Genomic DNA, 19,813 nt, shown 5'->3' on the forward strand with positions numbered 1-19,813 from the left:
GTTGGAGAGATTTACCATGTTGCGGCTGCATAATGACTTGGAAAGTAGTCCACATGGGTCTTATAGATTCTGCTTTTTGCTGTCCTCTTCTTCACTGCTTGTTTTTTTCCCTATTTCACAGAATAGTTTCTCTTGCCTCCTTCGCAGACTTTACCAGCCCCCAACGTCTTCTGCCCTTCCTCCTTCCCTCCTTCGCTCCACTGCTTTTTCTCAGATGGTTAATTTGTATGGCCTGCTTGTAAAGTCAACCTCCCCAGATGGTTTTTATCTGGAAACATGCCTGCAGGACCCCCCACTCCAGTTCCCATCTCCTCCTCCTCCTCATCCCTTTGCCCCCTTGCTTCCCCCTCCTACCCAATGCAAGTTCTCAAAGGAGTGAAACTGGTCTTAGGATGCAGTCTGTATGATGTTGAGGGCCTAATGTTCTTTAATATTGGTCTGCTTCAGAGCTGCTCCAGCAAAAGAACTTCTTTGATTGATACTTGAAGATACTTAAAATCTCACAGCTGTGATTTGTTGCAATTTACCGTTTTACACTGTACACTCCATTCATACATTCCTGGTACTTCCTGTTCCTACCTGGTCTTTCACTTTGTCAATGACAAAAACATCAGTTATTGTCCTATTACTGGCTTTAGCTTCATTGCTATGCTTTCATTTACCCATATGGTTGTTCTTTAACTTAATTGTTGTGGCTCATAAACGCCACTGCACACCAATTTTGACTAACGTGAAGCAAAAACTGTGAATTAAATGCCACCTTTGCAGCACAATACACAACCAAATCTCCTCAGAGCTCTCTTTCCACTATCCCAGTCTCTAACTAACATGTTTCTGCTTCTTTGTTTACATGCTGGTTCAGCTGGTGGCATTGTGTCATCTGTGCATATACATTACCAGCATTTGTCAGATGTGTTTACCATGCCGTTCAAAAATCTGCGAATGGATTGGTGATATCACAGTGGTCCATTTAAGAGCACTTTGGGATTTTTTTACTCCGTTCCACAGTACCACTCAACATGAGCACTCTGAACCCGCTTCATGCTCTGCATCAGCCTCTGAACCCTTTTTTTAATCCGTTTGTTACTCATTCATCTCTGTCCTGACTCACTGCACTTTATAGCCCTTACAGCATATGGAAACGTTTAGGCCAAAGCACAGACAGAGAAGGCAGGATTTGCTTTGTGTCGCCTCAGATTATCCTTTGCTTTCACCTGAATTGTTAGTGTGCATCAGGGTTCATATATGTATGTGCAGACATCCAGTACCTCCAAGAATTTGCAAATTTAGGCAAGTGCAGTCAAAATGTACAGTACCATCAGAGCTCGTATTTTATTTCACAAGTCAATGCAGTTTCGTTTTCTCAGAGAAACGATCAAAGCATGGGAATGCCTTTTTACTCAAACTAATTTTAAAAACAAGCAAAGATCAAGCATCAACCTCAGTAAGCTTGTTCATAGCAACAGTGGATCTGGATTTAATTCTCAGTTACACAGGGATACTAGAGTGGAGCTCGATAGACATTAGGCCTAATAAGAGTTTAAATGCCCCCTCTGTAAGGCGTAATCTTCTGTTTGCATTTATATAACTTCGATACTCTTCAGTCTGTAATGGATCTGGTGCATGTCCTACCTTTTAGTTAACTGAGTGAGTCCATTTTTATCACATCATATGAGATGTATTTTGTGTAGTTGACTGTTTCACTGGAAGTGTCATTTAAAATTTAGGCTATTGTTTCCTCATCCAACAATTTCATCAAGAGGAGCCAGTCAATAGTATGAATATGACTATACCAATACTGGATAAATATTACTGAAGATGTGCCTATAGGGATGTGCTCTGTTATCCCTTCCTAGTCAATCAGGCTGCAACTATTCTTCATATATTATTTTGGTCTTTTTTCCATTTAAAACTGGCTGCTGTAAGGCTTTAATATATAAACTAGACGTCAGGCCTATTACTCTCAGGTCATGCTTTCCCCCTAGGGTATGTATCACTCTGACCAAAGTTCAAAGACTGATCATTTACCAAAGATATCAAAACTGAAGAATAAAACCGTAGTCATTTCAGACTTCAATAACTACATGTACATAGCTACATGTTCAACTACAGCCCACATGTAGCGTAACAATAAAGATTGTACACTGGCAGCCAGTCAGCCATTAGCAGACCAGGGATAGTGAGCATGATGCTGTTTGTTAGCCAGCCAATCTGAGCTAATGGATGGTGATGTATAGCAGCCAACTCGTCGAGTGGGTCACAGAGGGAGGTGATGCATGCCAGGCGTAGTGGAGTCAAACAGTCACCTTCACCCAAACTTTCTCTGGAGCAAGGTGTTTCATTGTTTCCCTTCAGAAATACTGAATACTGCTTTATTGAAGACTTCCTGCTCACCAGGAAACCTGTCAGGAGAACTTTCACAGCTCCAAAATAAAACATCAAAACCTTAAAGTAGTTTGCTACCTTGTTTAGCCAAGACTGCTGAATGAGATTCAACAACATTCATGACAGGCTGATCAATAGCAGGTAAATCCTTATTCAGGGATTGAAACAAAGAACACGAAGAGCTATTGGAATTAGTGGTGAACATAATCATTGATGATGAACTGGTTTTAAACGGGTGATCTGCAAACAATATGGCTTTTTCATTGTATGTACGGAAACGTTGGTATACGACAATGATATAGCAGGTGTTTTTCTGTGTTTTACAGGGCTCAACAAAATCCTCAAAGAGCATGGAGTCACGTCGCAGACCATCGAGGTAGGAACCCTTCTCTTCTCACTGCAGGTTTCTTATTAAATTCTTCAGTTGGCTTATGAGAATGCATTTAGTGAAATCCAACCATCCATCATCTATACCCACTTATTCCTATTTAGGGTCACAGGGATCTGCTGGAGTCTATCCCAGCTCTCTTTGGGTGAAAGGCAGGGGTACACCCTGGAAAGGTCACCAGTCCATTGCAGGGCGCATTTGCTGAAATATTTTAGTAATTAATCTAAACTGTTTTAAGTTCAGAAAGATACTGAATCAGTCACAATGCAAACTTTATCAAACGTCTTTTACAGTCCAACTGATATATGAAAAGTGCAGCTGCAGCATGATAGTTGCTGATTGTACCAGGGGAATTAGTAAAGCAATATGACCTGCCAGTGAACTGGACCTCACACTGTTTTGTTGGACAAAAAGATATTTGGTGACAACCCCTCTCACCTCGGTTCTTAGGGAGCCACAGATGTTGTCGGTTGTGTAAATAATGTGTAAAACTTGACCCGCACAGCAGTTCATGCTTAAGTGCTGTGCTGGTGTGAGTGGTGGCTTTATCCATCATGGTAAATCAAAGAGATGATATAGTTTATAGAAACAGTTCAACATCTGATACATTGTCCCATTAAACAGAACATGCAGAGTATGTGTGTAAGTTCATTTACTGAATAGACTACAGTCCGTTTCTGTCCATATATAGGAAAAATCTTTTCAAAAGCACGTAACAGCTCAGTCTCATGACAGCGGTCTCTTATGTAATACTCTGAGTAGAGGTATCTGATGAAAGTAGTAGGTCCAGACAGGCTTATTTACATTCCTGTGAAGGAATAGAGATTTCATATCTGCTGGAGCGTTGTGCAGCACAATACTTCATGGTTCATATTAGCTTGTCATATAAAGGGAATTGAACTACACAGGAATCTATTTTGAAGATGATTTAATATTTAGGGTTTGCAACTGGGCATCACACTGCAAAAATTAATGCAAAAATTCTCATACATTCAAATTTTGCATAGGCCATTCTCACATTGTTTTAAATTAAATTAATTTCAAAGACTACCAATGGACTGTTGCCTCACAGCAAGAAGGTCCTGGGTTCGCAACCCGGCCTTTCTGTGTGGAGTTTGCATGTTCTCCCTGTGCTTGTGTGGGTTTTCTCCAGGTACTCTGGTTTCCTCTCACAGTCCAAAAACATGTATGTCAGGTTGATTGGTGACTCTAAATTGCCCATAGGAGTGAGTGTGAGTGTGTGAGGTTGTTTGTCTCTATGTGGCCCTGTGATGGACTGGTGACCTGTCCAGGGTGTACCCCTGCCTTTCACCCAGAGAGAACTGGGATAGGCTCCACCAGATCCCTGTGACCCTAACTAGGAATAATAATAATCAATGGCTTGATGGATCTTGGGATTAACTATACATGTAATATTGAGATATACAGTAGCCTTGGCACACATTGTACATTATTCCCTGTACCTATTTTTTTTTTTTTTTTTTTTGCTAAAACATTTGCTATCTGTCCAAATAGCAAATATAGACAGAATACTTGGGTACTGCTTTTGGTCTCTGTGAACTCTGGGAGAGGTATCAGCTTCTTTAGCTGCTAAATGCTGGTCATTGCATGTGTCTCTACTGTTTGGTACAGGACAGGTGATGTACAGTGGGTTTACACTGAAAACATCGGCCTGCTGCATGTGGAAGTGATTTTGATAAGAGCAGAGCATGTGTGCTGGAAAATCAGCATGAGCTAAAAGAGGCTAAAGGAATTATTTGTGTTCTAGGAGCAATCCCTTTCACATAGTATATGCCTTTTGATCAATTCTTAATGAAAAAATCATCTATTAATGCAGTAGATTGATCATGCTACCATCCAGTTCATAAGAAAATGTAGGTATTCACAACTGACACTAATGTATAACACATCCTGTCACAAGTTTGGATCAAATCCTGGTGGTTCATTTTAATACTAAGAAAACAAAACAAAATTTATTACAGCCCATTGTTTTAGGTATGCTGATAAAATATTCCTGCTTCACAGGGGTTTGTCCAAATTCACAAATAAGATCACTGCAGTGCTGAAATTGAGCATGTGGAAATAATGTTATTCGCCAAGCACCATATGCAGAAAAAGAGCAATGATTTCATCTCTTCAGCTGAGGAGAAGCAGGTTGGTGCCCTGTCAGTCAGCACATGCTGGTGGATCTGGAATAGGACCAGATAACAGGTCTACATCGGCCCTGACTACACCCAGAGGCAAAAGACATAGATATGCAGAGACAGAGAAATGGAAAGAGCTAAGTACAGAAAAAAGCAAACAAGAAAGAATTACTAAGAAATACTAAGATTTGGAAAAGAAGAGAACAAACAGTGAGAAATCCAGTTAAAATGATGTGTGTAATAATGAAAAAACATAAAAACAATGCTGTCCAATGTTTTTTCTAGCACATGAGAGAGGACGTGATCTACATGAGTTTCTCCTCTTCTCTAGTGATGAATAATTTCCAGTAAGCAAGTTTTGAGTGGGTCCAGATGTCCAGAGTAGGTTACAGTGTGTGTGTGTAGTATGGCTGTCCCAGACATATGAGCAATTTCCTCAGGGGCTGCTCACAGCTGACAAATGTGGGAAATATGCTGCAGTCTGGGTACTGAGGGTCCAGACACCTCCCCTTGAACCTCTTCATCTAACCCTCCACTTTGTTTTTTTTCAGTGACTTCACCTATTTTTCTGTCGCTATAGATATTTGAAAAAATGGTTAAAGTGTAAAAAAGACGATCAACTCAGTCAACCTAAAATCTGTCATCACACTTTTAGAGTCAGAGAAAGCTTTTGAAATCAAACCAAAAGTTCAGTGTTTTGGAAAATATGCTGGACAATTTCTTGGTGCTAGTGGGTGGATGTTTTCTGTTTACCTTCAGGCTTCCAGTCTTTGTATTAAGCTAAAAGGCAGTTGACTGGCAGGTTTGACAGATCTCATGGAAAGAAAGTGAATTAGATTATTTTCCATTTCCTCTTCATAGGCAAATTAAGAAGAAAGAAATATTGTTTATTGGAGCGTCAGCTGTTTTTGCAGCATAACTCACTGTAGCAGCAAATGCTTCTCTGTTTCTCTTGACAGGAGTGTGAGTCTGATGCAGGCCATGGAGGAGAGCTATGAGCTCGACCTGATCTACATCACGGAGAGAATCATCTCTGTGTCCTTCCCCATCAGTGTGGAGGAGCAAAGCTACGCTGCCAACCTGCAGGAGGTCGCCTCTATGCTGCGTTCCAAACATGGCCACAACTACCTGGTACAGCTTCCTGTGTACATCTGGGTGACTGGCAGAAATCTAGCAAATTAGTTTAATTCATTTTCAAAGCAAGTGAAACATCAGATGTGAACATGTTATTTGTCCAGATTAGTTGGTTTTGCTCACTCTGCTGACATCCATATATACAGTACAGCTGATACTATTGCTGTTGCTATCTGATGGTCACTGTCCACTTGCAAACTAAACACTTGCAAATACTAGCCTTTAAGCATTGCCAGTGTTACTGCTATTTGCAATGCATGTCCTGGCATTACAAGGCCATTAGTTTGATTATCGATAGCTATTATTAGTTTGGGTTACAGGTTATGTAAGAAAGCTCTTGTTAGGGACTGATGCACATGTAGAAGCTAGTGTAACACTAGTCAGCATATGCTGATACCTGCCTTAAGTGCTTTTCCTAGCTACAACTACATACTACATACCTCTTTAGTGTTGTGCAAGATCCCAGTGCTTTACAGCCATAGGAGCAGTAGCTAAAGCAGACAGAGATTAGAGAAGGGTCAGTTCATTTATCCCTACTATCATCCGATAGTACAGACAGCTCTGTAATCTGTAAGCAGATGAACCTTTAAAAACCAGTGGAGGATGACCTTTTCCTTTTTCTGTCATGTAATGCCAATAATATACAACAAAGGTGTTTTTTTTTTTTTTTACTTCTCCCATAGCTCTTCAATCTCAGTGAGAAGCGTTATGACATCAATCAGCTTAATCCAAAGGTAAACTGTAAGGCTAGATATCTTCTTCTCTCCCATGTATTTTATGACTATCACTATGAACAACAATATCTTCTTCTTTTAGGTGTTGGACTTTGGCTGGCCTGACCACCATGCTCCAGCCCTGGACAAGATCTGCAGCATCTGCAAGGCCATGGACACTTGGCTGAGTGCAGACAGCCACAATGTGGTGGTCATACACAACAAGGTGAGACTAAAAGATGACAGGATGTTGTGGGAATGACACAATCATGTGTAGACGGTAGAGGGCACTCTCAGGCTCTTCTCAGGACCCTCACTTTTCCTGAGGCTGCAGCTGTTTTCTGTGTTTATATCTGCTGCAATGTTGTTGTCCCTGAGTAAAAGAATTACATTTAGGGTGGAGTGTATGTCTTCTTTGTGCTTTTTGAGTTTGGGCTGGAAAAAGGTTAGGAAAACGCAAATTAGAGAAGTAAGGCACACCACTCATCATGGCTACTTAGGCGTATTTACCCTTGTATCCTTAACAATGCCATAAAAACTGAAGTGATCTATCTTTTGCTGTTGTTGCCTAAACTTACTTGCATCACATTATACTCTTGTGGCAAGCCACAATCATCTAGCTATGCCAATACAAGCCCTAAAGAGGATATCCAAATACAACTGCCAGGCCCATGTCCCAGATGTAATACCTAATTATTTTCATGTTAACCCCACTGTGTTCCTGGTTGTGTTTTGCAACACAAGAATTAACCATGGGATCCTGAACCTCCGTGCATCATTCCTACATGTTCCCAAAGAGAACAGTGGAAGACAAGGTCATGCCACATTTTAAATATCATGTCCACTTAAACACTGCAGAGCCCAGGGGAACTAGCTTGTTGATATGTGGAAACCCATCTTGGGCTACTACATTAGTGACTACTCAGAGTCCAGGCCCTACTGTCATCACTAGCATTACTCAACCTGCAAAAAAATAACACTAGTTGTTATAGCAGCCGACTTGATTGTAAACTGCTCCTTGTTTTAAAGATGGATATGTGTGTAAAATGAATGTTATTAAACACTGGTTTATCACCATAGTAACATCTGGTGAAGTTAAGCTTAGTAAACATTCCATTATATGCCTAGCATCTTCTTTTTTAGACATATAAATAATGTATATACAGTTATAATTTTTTATTATTAAAACTGACATAATATTGTAAACAAGCCTTTTTTATAAATCTCTATTGACAGGTGATGAGGTGTGATTTTCATCCTGTAAAAATAGTCTTCTGTTGCACATAAGAAGTTTTGTGGTGTTTAAATGATGTTCCTGGGAGACTAAAATACAGTGGGTACGGAAAGTATTCAGACCCCTTTAAATTTTTCACTCTTTGTGTCATTGCAGCCATTTGCCAAAATCAAAAAAGTTCATTTTATTTCTCATTAATGTACACTCAGCACCCCATCTTGACAGAAAAAAACAGAAATGTAGAAATTTTTGCAAATTTATTAAAAAAGAAAAACTGAAATATCACATGGTCATAAGTATTCAGACCCTTTGCAGTGACACTCATATTTAACTCACATGCTGTCCATTTCTTCTGATCCTCCTTTTGATGGTTCTGCTCCTTCATTGGAGTCCAGCTGTGTTTAATTAAACTGATTGGACTTGATTAGGAAAGGCACACACCTGTCTATATAAGACCTTACAGCTCACAGTGCATGTCAGAGCAAATGAGAATCATGAGGTCGAAGGAACTGCCCAAGGAGCTCAGAGACAGAATTGTGGCAAGGCACAGATATGGCCAAGGTTACAAAAGAATTTCTGCAGCACTCAAGGTTCCTTAGAGCACAGTGGCCTACATAATCCTCAAATGGAAAAAGTTTGGGACGACCAGAACTCTTCCTAGACCTGGCCGTCCAGCCAAACTGAGCAATCGTGGGAGAAGAGCCTTGGTGAGAGACGTAAAGAAGAACCCAAAGATCACTGTGGCTGAGCTCCAGAGATGCAGTAGGGAGATGGGAGAAAGTTCCACAAAGTCAACTATCACTGCAGCCCTCCACCAGTCGGGGCTTTATAGCAGAGTGGCCCGATGGAAGCTTCTCCTCAGTGCAAGACACATGAAAACCCTCATAGAGTTTGCCAAAAAACACATGAAGGACTCAGAGACCATGAGAAATAAGATTCTCTGGTCTGATGAGACCAAGATTGAACTTTTTGGCGTTAATTCTAAGCGGTATGTGTGGAGAAAACCAGGCACTGCTCATCACCTGCCCAATACAATCCTCACAGTGAAACATGGTGGTGGGAGCATCATGTTGTGGGGGTGTTTTTCAGCTGCAGGGACAGGACGACTGGTTGCAATTGAAGGAAAGATGAATGCGGCCAAGTACAGAGATATCCTGGAAGAAAACCTCTTCCAGAGTGCTCAGGACCTCAGACTGGGCTGAAGGTTCACCTTTCAACAGGACATTGACCCTAAGCACACAGCTAAAATAACAAAGGAGTGGCTTCGGAACAACTCTGTGACCGTTCTTGACTGGCCCAGCCAGAGCCCTGACCGAAACCCAATTGAGCATCTCTGGAGAGACCTGAAAATGGCTGTCCACCAACGTTCACCATCCAACCTGACAGAACTGGAGAGGATCTGCAAGGAAGAATGGCAGAGGATCCCCAAATCCAGGTGTGAAAAACTTGTTGCATCATTCCCAAGAAGACTCATGGCTGTACTAGCTCAAAAGGGTGCTTCTACTCAATACTGAGCACAGGGTCTGAATACTTATGACCATGTGATATTTCAGTTTTTCTTTTTTAATAAATTTTGCAAAAATTTCTAAATTTCTGTTTTTTTCTGTCAAGATGGGGTGCTGAGTGTACATTAATGAGAAATAAAATGAACTTTTTTGATTTTGGCAAATGGCTGCAATGACACAAAGAGTGAAAAATTTAAAGGGGTCTGAATACTTTCCGTACCCACTGTAAACTGGAAGATAAAATCTCCTGTTGACTCTGATTTGACTGATGTCTTTTTAGGGTAACCGGGGCAGAACTGGCGTTGTGGTGGCAGCTTATATGCATTACAGCAACATATCTGCCAGGTAGGTTATATTCTCAACTAACACATTCACTAATGGACCTAGAGAAAGGAAGAGAAAGTCAGATGGAAAGAGAAAGCGATTGATGAAGATGAAGATGAAGCTGTATTTTTTTGGAAACATCAAAGTTGAAAGCAAGTGAGAGGAGGGAGATTACATGAGACATGAATATGGGTGGAAAAACAAGATAAGCCAGTACACAGTCACAAGACTGAAGCCCACATCTGAAGAACAGACTGTGATGAAGAATGGGTGTGTGTATGTGTGTGTGTGGGATTAAGCCAATGCATCAGTGTCCCCCTTTGTTTTCTTCTTCTTCTTCTTCTTCTTTTTTGTTTAATATTTTGTTGTTGTTTTGAGATGTGATAAAATTGAATGGATTTTTTTTTTTAAGACATGTAAACTGTTGAACAATCAGAGCGGCACATGACTTGTTTTTAAAAATGTCTTGACTGGCTCTGAAATTATTTTGCATCCTTTTTTTTTGAAAGCCTTAGATTTCTCTATACATGCCACTTTAAAGCTGGCAGGAAACAGCTTTGAAAACTTCTGTAGCATTGAAGTACCAGAACATGTATTAACAGTGATTCTTGTCGTATGCGAATACATATTTTATGTAAACTCTATGTATTGTAATATGTATTGTGGATAAATGTGTAAATTACCAGATTTCTCTGTTGCAATGCAGTGCTGACCAGGCTCTGGACAGGTTTGCCATGAAGCGCTTCTATGAAGACAAAGTGCTTCCTGTGGGCCAACCATCACAGAAAAGGTCAGTCTTTCCTTACCACGTGTTAACATATGAGTTTGAAGTTGCATGAATACATTTTTGGTTGCAAACATAATATACTTACCCTGTAGAGCTGTATAAATACCCTATATAGTTCTTATCAAACATTTAGACATTAGCCAATGTTAGCAATCAGCTGGAGTCATTTCTTCCCACCTAATGAATGTAAGTCATTACAGTTACACTCCTTTTGGGAGGATTTCTTACTAATAGCAGCCTCTTTCACGTCACACATAATTGTTTTATAGTTAATACAAACAAACTGAATAGTGCAGCTTTAAATTATTTAGTTGATTGGTAAAGTTTATAATAAAAAACCTGACACTCTAATCTAAAAGTAGGCAACTTCAACACAGCTGACATGCAGAAAGCATTCATTGTTGTTAGTAGAGGTCAAATCTAAAGATTGTCTGAAACTGTTGTGATGAACACAGGATTATACCTTCATCCCTGTGTTATGAAACATTAAGAATGACAATATAATTTGACGGAAGAAGATCTAGCAGCATGGGCATGTGTTTTTGTCCCTTCCCTTGCCCTGGTCAGGTATGTGGAGTACTTCAGCGGCTTGCTCTCTGGACACATCAAGATCAACAACAAACCCCTGTTCCTTCACCATGTCATCATGCACGGCATCCCCAACTTTGAGTCTAAAGGAGGTGAATGTCACGCACAAAACCTGTGTTCACTCACACATTTTTACACACAACTTTTGTTTTTGGTCAATTTATAAAATTCTTTGTTCCAGGTTGTCGTCCTTTTCTCAAAATCTACCAGGCCATGCAGCCCCTCTACACATCTGGGATCTAGTAAGTCTTAAAACGCCCTCAAATACTTTTACAGGATTCCAAGGATGGTAAGCCCATAATGGCTCAATAATAAAAACTTAAATTTCCATTTATAGCTTCTCCTCTAACTCTCCAACATACACACACATCATCCCTCTTGCTGGTTTACACTCAGTACTTGCCTCACATTATTATATTTAGCTAGCCTCCCCCACTGCAGGCTCTTGTTTCTCTACTTTAGATCTCTCAGTCACTTCTGGTGTTATGTGCGACTAGAGATCCAATGAAATAGGCAGACAGACATCTGTGTGGATGCCTACAGGCTTTTCCTGCCAGAGGACCCTGCTGGTTCCCATGGCCGGACAGGAAACAATGGATTCTGTGGCTTACTGTTATTGTTTTGGTAAGAGAGGAGGTCAGAGGAGAGGATAGAAAGGGAAATCTTCTCTGCACTCAGATGGGTTACATTTACATAGTATTTGAAAATAATGCAATTTAAACATAACATACACAGTGACTGGATTGACAGCAAAAACCTGTAAAAAAAATTTGATGAACTGTGTGCTAAAGTTAGATCATGCAGTTCCAGTCGTTGTAACCCAAAAAGTCGTGGGTTTGAGTCTCAGGTCTGGCAGGAATTGTCGGTTGGCAGAGTGAACAGCGAGGGCCCTGTCCACCCTCAATACCATAACTGAGGTGAGACCCTTGAGAAAGGCACTGGACCCCCAACTGCTTACCCGGGTGGCCCACCGCTCTGGGTGTGTGTGCACGGTGTGTTTGTGTGTTCACTACTGTGTGCACTTTGGGTGGTAATAGTAGTAGTAATAGTATATAATATAATAGTAATAGTTCCCTTACTAGTCCCCATTGTGGGAAGGACATGAGGATAGATGGTGTGGGTGTGGAGGATACAGAGGATAGGATTGAATGGAGGCAGATGATTCGCTGTGGCGACCACTGAAGGGAGCAGCCGAAAGGAAAAGAAGAACATAAACCTGTGACCAATAAAATATTTATTTTGCCTTTTCTCCAAATTTCACTTGAATGAAGTTTGCTATGTAATGGTCCACAGACCCGTAGCTACTGCAGTGCTGTGACCTGTAATAAATGAGGAATATCATACATGTACGATTGTAAAGGATGTATTTTGGCACCCATTGCCAGATGGAAGTGGCCCACCTTATTTTTTATCACCCCACTTGCACTATTATTTCTGGTTCTGCTACTGCATGTCCAATACATGTCCAATATTCACTCTCCTTTTAGCTTTATTTTGGTCATTTTAGCTGCTAGTTGTACCTTTCTGTCTGCTGTTTAGTGCTGGACAAGTGGTGTAAAGTGGATTTTACTGGAAACACCTGACTTCCTGAGCAAGAAGCAGTTTTGCTAAGAGCTGTGTTTGTAAGCAAGAAACACCAAAACAATGAGCTCAAAGACACTACAGCTGTCCATAGAGCTCATCTCAAGGCACTTTACTAAAAAGAAAAAAAACCAACAAATCCCTTCCCAGAAAAGGAAGGTCTAGCCTTAAAAGTACAGCGAGTGTCTGCCTCCTGAACCCAGACTGGGAGCTGGTTCCACAGGAGAGGAGCTTGATAACTAAAGGCTCTGCCTCCCAGTCTGCTTTTGGAACCCACAAGTAGCAGTGCACTCTGAGAGCAAAGTGCTCTATTGAGATAATATGGTACTATGAGGTCTTTAAGGTATGAAGGAGCTTGATCATGAAGGGATTTGTATGTGAGAAGAAGGATTTTAAATTCTGTTCTGGATTTTACAGGGAGCCAATGAAGAGAAGCTAATATAGGAGAAATATGATCTCTCTTGCTAGTTCCTGTCAGGACTCTGGCTGCAGCATTCTGGATTAACTGGAGGCTTTTTATGGAGATACTGGGGCATCCTGGTAGTAATGAGTTACAGTAATCTAGCCTTTAAATAACAAATGCATGGACTGGATTTTCTGCATCATTTTGAGACAGGATGTTCCTAATTTTGGCAATGTTGCGCAGGTGAAAGAATGCAGTTCTAGAGATTTGTTTTATATGTGAATTAAAGGACATATCCTGATCAAAAATAACTCCAAGGTTTTTCAGAGTAGTACTGGAGGCCAGGGCTATGCCATCTGAAGTAGCTATATTGTTAGAGGTTTTTAGGACCAAGTACAATAACTATAATCTATCTTCTGAGTTTAAAAGTAGAAAGTTACTGGTCATCCAGGACTTTATGTCCTTTAGACACGCCTGAAAACTTGTTTGTGTTATCAGGTTTCATAGATAGATACAGGTGAGTGTCATCTGCATATCAGTGGTAATTAATAGAGTGCTTCCTAATAACATTGCTTAAAGGAAGCATGTATAAGATTAACAGAATTGGTCCTAGCACAGAACCTTGTGGAACTTCGTAACTAACTTTTGTGCATGTGGAAGGTTCATCATGAACATGAACAAACTTCCTCAACTTCCGGGTTTCAAGTCTGACTCCCTATCCATTAGGCCACGACTAACGACTGCCTCCTTAGATGCTGTGATCGATAGTGTCAAATGCAGCACTAAGGTCTGGCAGGACACGTATAGAAACAAGTCCACATTATCTGAGGCTAAGAGAAGACTGTTGGTGTCTTTTAACAGTTTCTGTTGTTGTTGTTCTGCTTTCTATACTATGATGTGCTCTAAATCCTGATTGAAAATCTTCAAATAGTTCATTCCTGTGTAAGTGGTCTGATAGCTGCTTACCAACAGCTTTTTCAAGGATTTTAGAAATCAATGGTAGGTTGGATATTGGTCTATAATTAGCCAAGACTCCTGGATCAGGCTAGGCTTTTTGAGTAGGGTTTTGATTACAGCAGTCATAAAAACCTGTGGTACATAGCCTGATAGTAGAGATAAATTTACTAAGTCTAATAAAGATGAGCCAACTATTGGCAGGGTGTCTTTATGCAGTCTAGTTGGGATGGGGTCTAAGAGACACATTGACAATTTAGATGAAGCAACTGCTGACGTGAATTCAGAGAGAAGCAGTTCAATTCAATTCAATTCAATTTATTTGAACTGGAGGCTTTTTATGGAGATACTGTGACACACAGCTACATAGCACACACAGCACAACATGCTTGTACGCACACAGGAAGTGAATTCTCTTACCAGGAAATCAGTGTCCGTATCAGCATATGTCTGATATGGTCAGTCCATACCAGCTTCCAAACTCTCAACCCCCTGAAGCTCTTAATCATATTCCTCTCCACTTCCACTCACATGCTCCCTATTAGCACCCTTCACCCTTTGATCCTACACAGTCAGTTAGACAATCCTGTAGACACTAATACCCAAATATTAGCCCAGATCGGCATAGTGGTTACCCTCTATGATGGCCACTGTTAAAGCCAATAAGGATTGTTAGCAGATGATGTAGATCATGTGCTCTCAGTTATATCCAGACAAGAAACATCAAAAAGAAAAAGTGATGCAATGGAGTGATGTTATCTTTTAATAACTGGTTATTCCAATGTGTTGTGACTTTTGCAGTAATGTTCAAGGAGATAGCCAGACGAGCATCTGCATCACCATTGAACCTGGTCTTCTTCTGAAGGGGGACATCCTGGTAAGAGTAGCACACATAAACCACGGTAGCTAGAACCTCATGATAAAGCAATAGGTCAAAATATTAACTCAGCAATGCAGCTGTTTGTGTCATATTTCAGGAATTTAAAATAGGAAACAATTCTTACTCTTTATTCTTACATCACTGAGTGAAGTGTAAAAGCAATAGGGGGAATGTTTATTGTATCCCTTTAATGTCTACCAGAAAAAAGAAAACTGGATGATAGTTAAATGATGATTAGCATGGATTGCAAGTGAAGCCATTGTTAGTACCGTAAATCTTTATTACTAATGAGGGAATCATGCTGGTTTTTCCAAACTGACTTGGGTTTAAGTATGTGTGCATGTGCTGCAACAGTTTATAGTATCCACTGAGAAAAACGGCCATAAAAACCCAGGGAGGGACAGTTGGCCAGGGTCCTATACCTCAGTTTATAGACCCTCATTAGCACACAATATGTTTCCTGGAAACTATGATGGCAAAATGTCATTGCTACTTCCTTTCCAACAACAATATCACATCACACACGATAATATTTTAATACAACATGACATCAATTAAAGTTATATGTCAAATGTTGATTTTTTATCATTTTGGAATTATTTTTGATTTGATTTTTGATGAATTTTCTAAAATTACACTCATTCCATTTGTACCTTTAAAATGAGATATGGATAAAGTTCCTCAATACAATAAAACATTTGCATATATCCCAGATGGGAGAGCTGCATACATCAGCAAGGTTTCAGCTTCTGCTATCATTTAGACCTCAATGCTATCCATGAGATGTCCTCAGGGCCCATAATTTTAGTGTGCATGCACAAGGCTGTTTTGTTTTGGCTTCTGAGCTGAAGTCATATCTCATTTTTTATTTAATATGAACTAATGGATTCTGCTGAAGCTGCCTGCTGATGCTTGTTATTATTCACATAATATGGAAAATGTAAATGGTGGCCTTAATGCCAAATGGGAGAGACATTAGTCAGCATGGGGTGTAATTCATTACATTTTTAAATGTAATGCTATTTGTTTGTGCAGTTGAGTTGAGTTGTGGATTTTATGACTGCCCAGAAATTACTGATTGCTGAATGGGTTGATGAAGAAGGGCATTTGTGGAGGAAAAGCTTTCTAAACATAATGCAAAATTTTCAGAACAGCACAACTAAAAAAACCAGCGAAGAAGTTAGGAATTTTTAAGTAATAGTTCCACATTTTGGGAATTTTTTACTTGTTTTCCTAATCAGTGTTCAATGAGAAAATGGCATTCTCACATTTGTTTTGGAAACATGAAGCTACAGGAGCCGGTTAGCTTAGATTAGAATAAACAAAAAGGTTGTGGTTCTATGGTAAATGGTAAAAAAAAACCCACCCATCTATCAGTGCCTCTAAAGCTCACTTATGATATGATATGATTTCTTTTATCTGTTAAAAATAAAATGTAAAATGGCAAATAATTATGTACTGGACCATTTCTTGGCTAATCCACAAACACTCTCATTTTTACATTTATCTCATGATAAGCTAAGCTAAACTAAGTGTGTCCTGGCTAAAGTTTTATATTTAATGGACATACATCAATGGTTGTCACTCTTCATCTGCCTCTGCAACAACATCCAATAAGCCTATTTCCCACAATGTCATATATTTCTTTAAACATAATCAGTAGTGAAGAAGGAAAGACCTTTAGTGAGTTTTTTGTTGATGCATGAAAATGAAAATATGTTAGGGCCCAACTGTAAGCTTTTTGTTCACAAACTCTGGTTACCTGTATTGTCATGAAAAGGACCTCTCAGTCAGAGGTTTCCTCCTCCTCTATCCCAGACAGCTGTGCTAAGCTGCAAGATCATTAACTTTTCCTTCTTTTCATCCTTGATTCCATCTGTGCTTGTGTGGATTTGGGAATCTTAACCCTCCTGTTAATGTGTGATAACTGGTTTTCTTCCATATAACTAACTAAAAATGACATGGATGGTTCCCTACTATAAGTGTAAAATATATGTTAAGATGTTGGAGACAAGTTCACTAAAAAGGTGAAACTAAAAAATTGGTGATCATTTTATACCTCATGCTTTATAAGCAGTCAAAACAGAATGGGTCAATTTGACCCAGGAGGACAAAAGGTGTGTTGTATTGTCTTCAAATTTACTACACACCTTTGTCCTATGTAAAGTTTTAAATGCAAATCAGAATTGGCACATTGTATCAATGTCATATTCTGAAATCTTTATTTTTATATTCTTTGTGCCTGTAAAAGCTCAAACCGCACGTGTTCATCTGCAATCTAATCCAATTTACCTAACTTGTTGAGTTGTGTTGGCCCTGCTTGATGCAATGGCACTACTGTACACCATTGTTTGAATTTATTCCAATGGTTTTCACCCTCCAGCTCAAGTGCTACCACAAGCGCTACCGTAGCCCATGCAGAGATGTGATATTCCGGGTGCAGTTCCACACCTGTGCTGTTCACAACCTTGGGATCGTCTTTGGGAAAGATGAGCTTGATGAGACATTTAAAGGTTAGAGGTCTGGGTTAAAACAGGCTTTAAAACTCTGCATTGGTTGGCATTATGAACTGTGTGTGAACAGGTTTTTTGATACAGTGAGTTGTTAATGAATCTGAACATCTGAAAATAATACTACATTGGGAATACTGTATTCTTCTATTTATTTGCTAGTTTAATGAACTAAAAAACTCAGGTTGTCTGTTTATGTCACTTGTGCAGATGACAGGTTTCCAGAATATGGAAAAGTGGAATTTATATTCTCCTTTGGACCAGAGAAAATACATGGTAAGTATCAATGTGTCTGGTTTTATGGAAACATTTTCCACACATTATGTTTTACTGCCGTACTTAGGGCATTTTGTCTTTAATTGACAGTACTGTTTATAATAGAGAAGCAAGATAGTAAATGTGCAGATTCTGTTTTGAACACCCTGTGGCTTTTTAATCTTGTAACTTAAATCTATCATAATTTAATAAATGCAATGAACTGAATAGGAAAAATATTTTGTTTAATTAATTAAAATTTCGTCTTAATTTAAAGGGAATACCACAGCCTCTTCATTCATTGTCACATTCAGACAGTACTCAGACCTGACTTTTTTGTAACGTAAAGACATTCACATTTTCTGCTCTGCCTCTTTGTACTTCTGATCAAGGTATGGACCACCTGGAGAACGGGCCGAGCGTCTCGGTTGACTACAACACACAGGATCCCCTGATTCGCTGGGACTCCTATGAGAACTTCAATCAAAATTCTCAGGAAACCACAGACGGTGAGTAATGTTGGACAACAGAGGATATTTTGGGTTGTCCTGCATAGCTATATATGCTATATAAGCACAGAGACACTATGCACATTGACAGAACTGTCAGTACCTTTCCATTAAAGAAAGAAAACCCATAATGGTCACTGAAATAACTTGAAACTGACAAAAGGAATAATAAATAAATATTTACTGAAAATTAATGAAAATTACACATTGCTTTTGAATTGTGGTTCAACAGAAGACTTTTAAAAAACAAACTAATGAAACTGATGGTACCCTAGAAAAGATTGAAAATACTTTGACCATAGGGACATGTTAAACTAAAGGTGTGTCCTGTAATTAGCATCACAGGTGTCTTCAAACTTGTAATCAGTCAGTCTACCTATTTAAGGGCTGAAAAGTAGTCACTGTGCTGTTTGGTATCAGGGTGTGTACCACACTGAACATGGACCACAGGAAGCTAAGGAGAGAGTTGTCTCAGGAGATTAGAAAGAAAGTTATAGACAAGCATGTTAAAGGTAAAGGCTGTGAGACCATCTCCAGGCAGCTTGATGTTCCTGTGACTACAGTTGCACATATTATTCAGAAGTTTAAGGTCTAAGGGACTGTATCCAACCTCCCTGGATGTGAGGAGGAAAATTGATGACAAATTGAAGAGATGGATAATACTAATGGTAACCAAAGAGCACGTAACAACTTCCAAAGAGATTAGAGGTGAACTCCAGGGTGAAGGTACATCAGTGTCAGATCACACCATCCGTCGCTGTTTGAGCCAATGTGGACTTAATGGAAGGTGACTGAGGAGGACTCCACTGTTGAAAGCAAATCATAAAAAAGAGAGACTGGAATTTGGCAAAGTGCATATTGACAAACCACAAAGCTTCTGGGAGAATGTCCTTTGGACAGATGAGACAAAACTGGAGCTTTTTGACAGTCACATCAGCTTAATGTTCACAGATGCAAAAATTGAAGCATACAATTAAAAGATCACTGTACCTACTGTGAAACATGGAGGAGGCTCAGTTATATTCTGGGGCTGCTTTGCTGCATCTGGTACAGGGTGTCTTGAATCTGTGCAGGGTACAATGAAATCTCAAGACTATCAAGGCATTCAGGAGCGAAATGTGCTGCCCAGTGTCAGAAAGCTTGGTCTCAGTTGCAGGTCATGGGTCCTCCAACAGGATAATGACCCAAAACACACAGCTAAAACACCCAAGAATGGCTAAGAACAAAACATTGGACTACTCTGAAGTGGCCTTCTATGAGCCCTGATCTAAATCATGTTGAACATCTGTAGAAGGAGCTGAAACATGCGGACTAGAGAAAGCACCCTACAAACCTGAGACAGCTGGAGCAGTTTGCTCACAAGGAGTGGGACAAAATACCTGTTGACAGGTGTAGAAGTCTCATTGAGAGTTACAGAAATTCCTTCATTGCAGTGATTTCCGCAAAAGGATGTGCAACAAAATATATTATTAAGTTAAGGGTACCATCATTTTTGTCCAGGCCAGTTGCATTAGTTTTT

General features: G+C 39.8%; 1 protein-coding gene across 15 annotated transcripts in view; it reads left to right on the forward strand.

The window, feature by feature from the left end:
* tns1b (tensin 1b) overlaps positions 1-19,813 on the forward strand; it is a 146,845-nt gene that overhangs the window by 94,338 nt on the left and 32,694 nt on the right. For 12 of the 15 annotated variants that reach the window (XM_026296460.1, XM_026296466.1, XM_026296468.1 and 9 more), the window contains 12 exons: positions 2,712-2,761; positions 5,877-6,048; positions 6,735-6,785; positions 6,868-6,990; positions 9,784-9,848; positions 10,534-10,617; positions 11,182-11,294; positions 11,384-11,444; positions 14,942-15,017; positions 17,404-17,533; positions 17,741-17,806; positions 18,172-18,294. In XM_026296460.1, the coding sequence (XP_026152245.1) occupies positions 2,712-2,761; positions 5,877-6,048; positions 6,735-6,785; positions 6,868-6,990; positions 9,784-9,848; positions 10,534-10,617; positions 11,182-11,294; positions 11,384-11,444; positions 14,942-15,017; positions 17,404-17,533; positions 17,741-17,806; positions 18,172-18,294 (1,114 nt within the window). The remainder of the gene's footprint in view (positions 1-2,711; positions 2,762-5,876; positions 6,049-6,734; positions 6,786-6,867; positions 6,991-9,783; positions 9,849-10,533; positions 10,618-11,181; positions 11,295-11,383; positions 11,445-14,941; positions 15,018-17,403; positions 17,534-17,740; positions 17,807-18,171; positions 18,295-19,813) is intronic. The other 3 variants (XM_026296462.1, XM_026296475.1, XM_026296465.1) reach the window with 1 other exon arrangement.

The sequence above is a fragment of the Mastacembelus armatus genome, chromosome 21 (assembly GCF_900324485.2).
Source record: "Mastacembelus armatus chromosome 21, fMasArm1.2, whole genome shotgun sequence".
Taxonomy (NCBI): domain Eukaryota; kingdom Metazoa; phylum Chordata; class Actinopteri; order Synbranchiformes; family Mastacembelidae; genus Mastacembelus; species Mastacembelus armatus.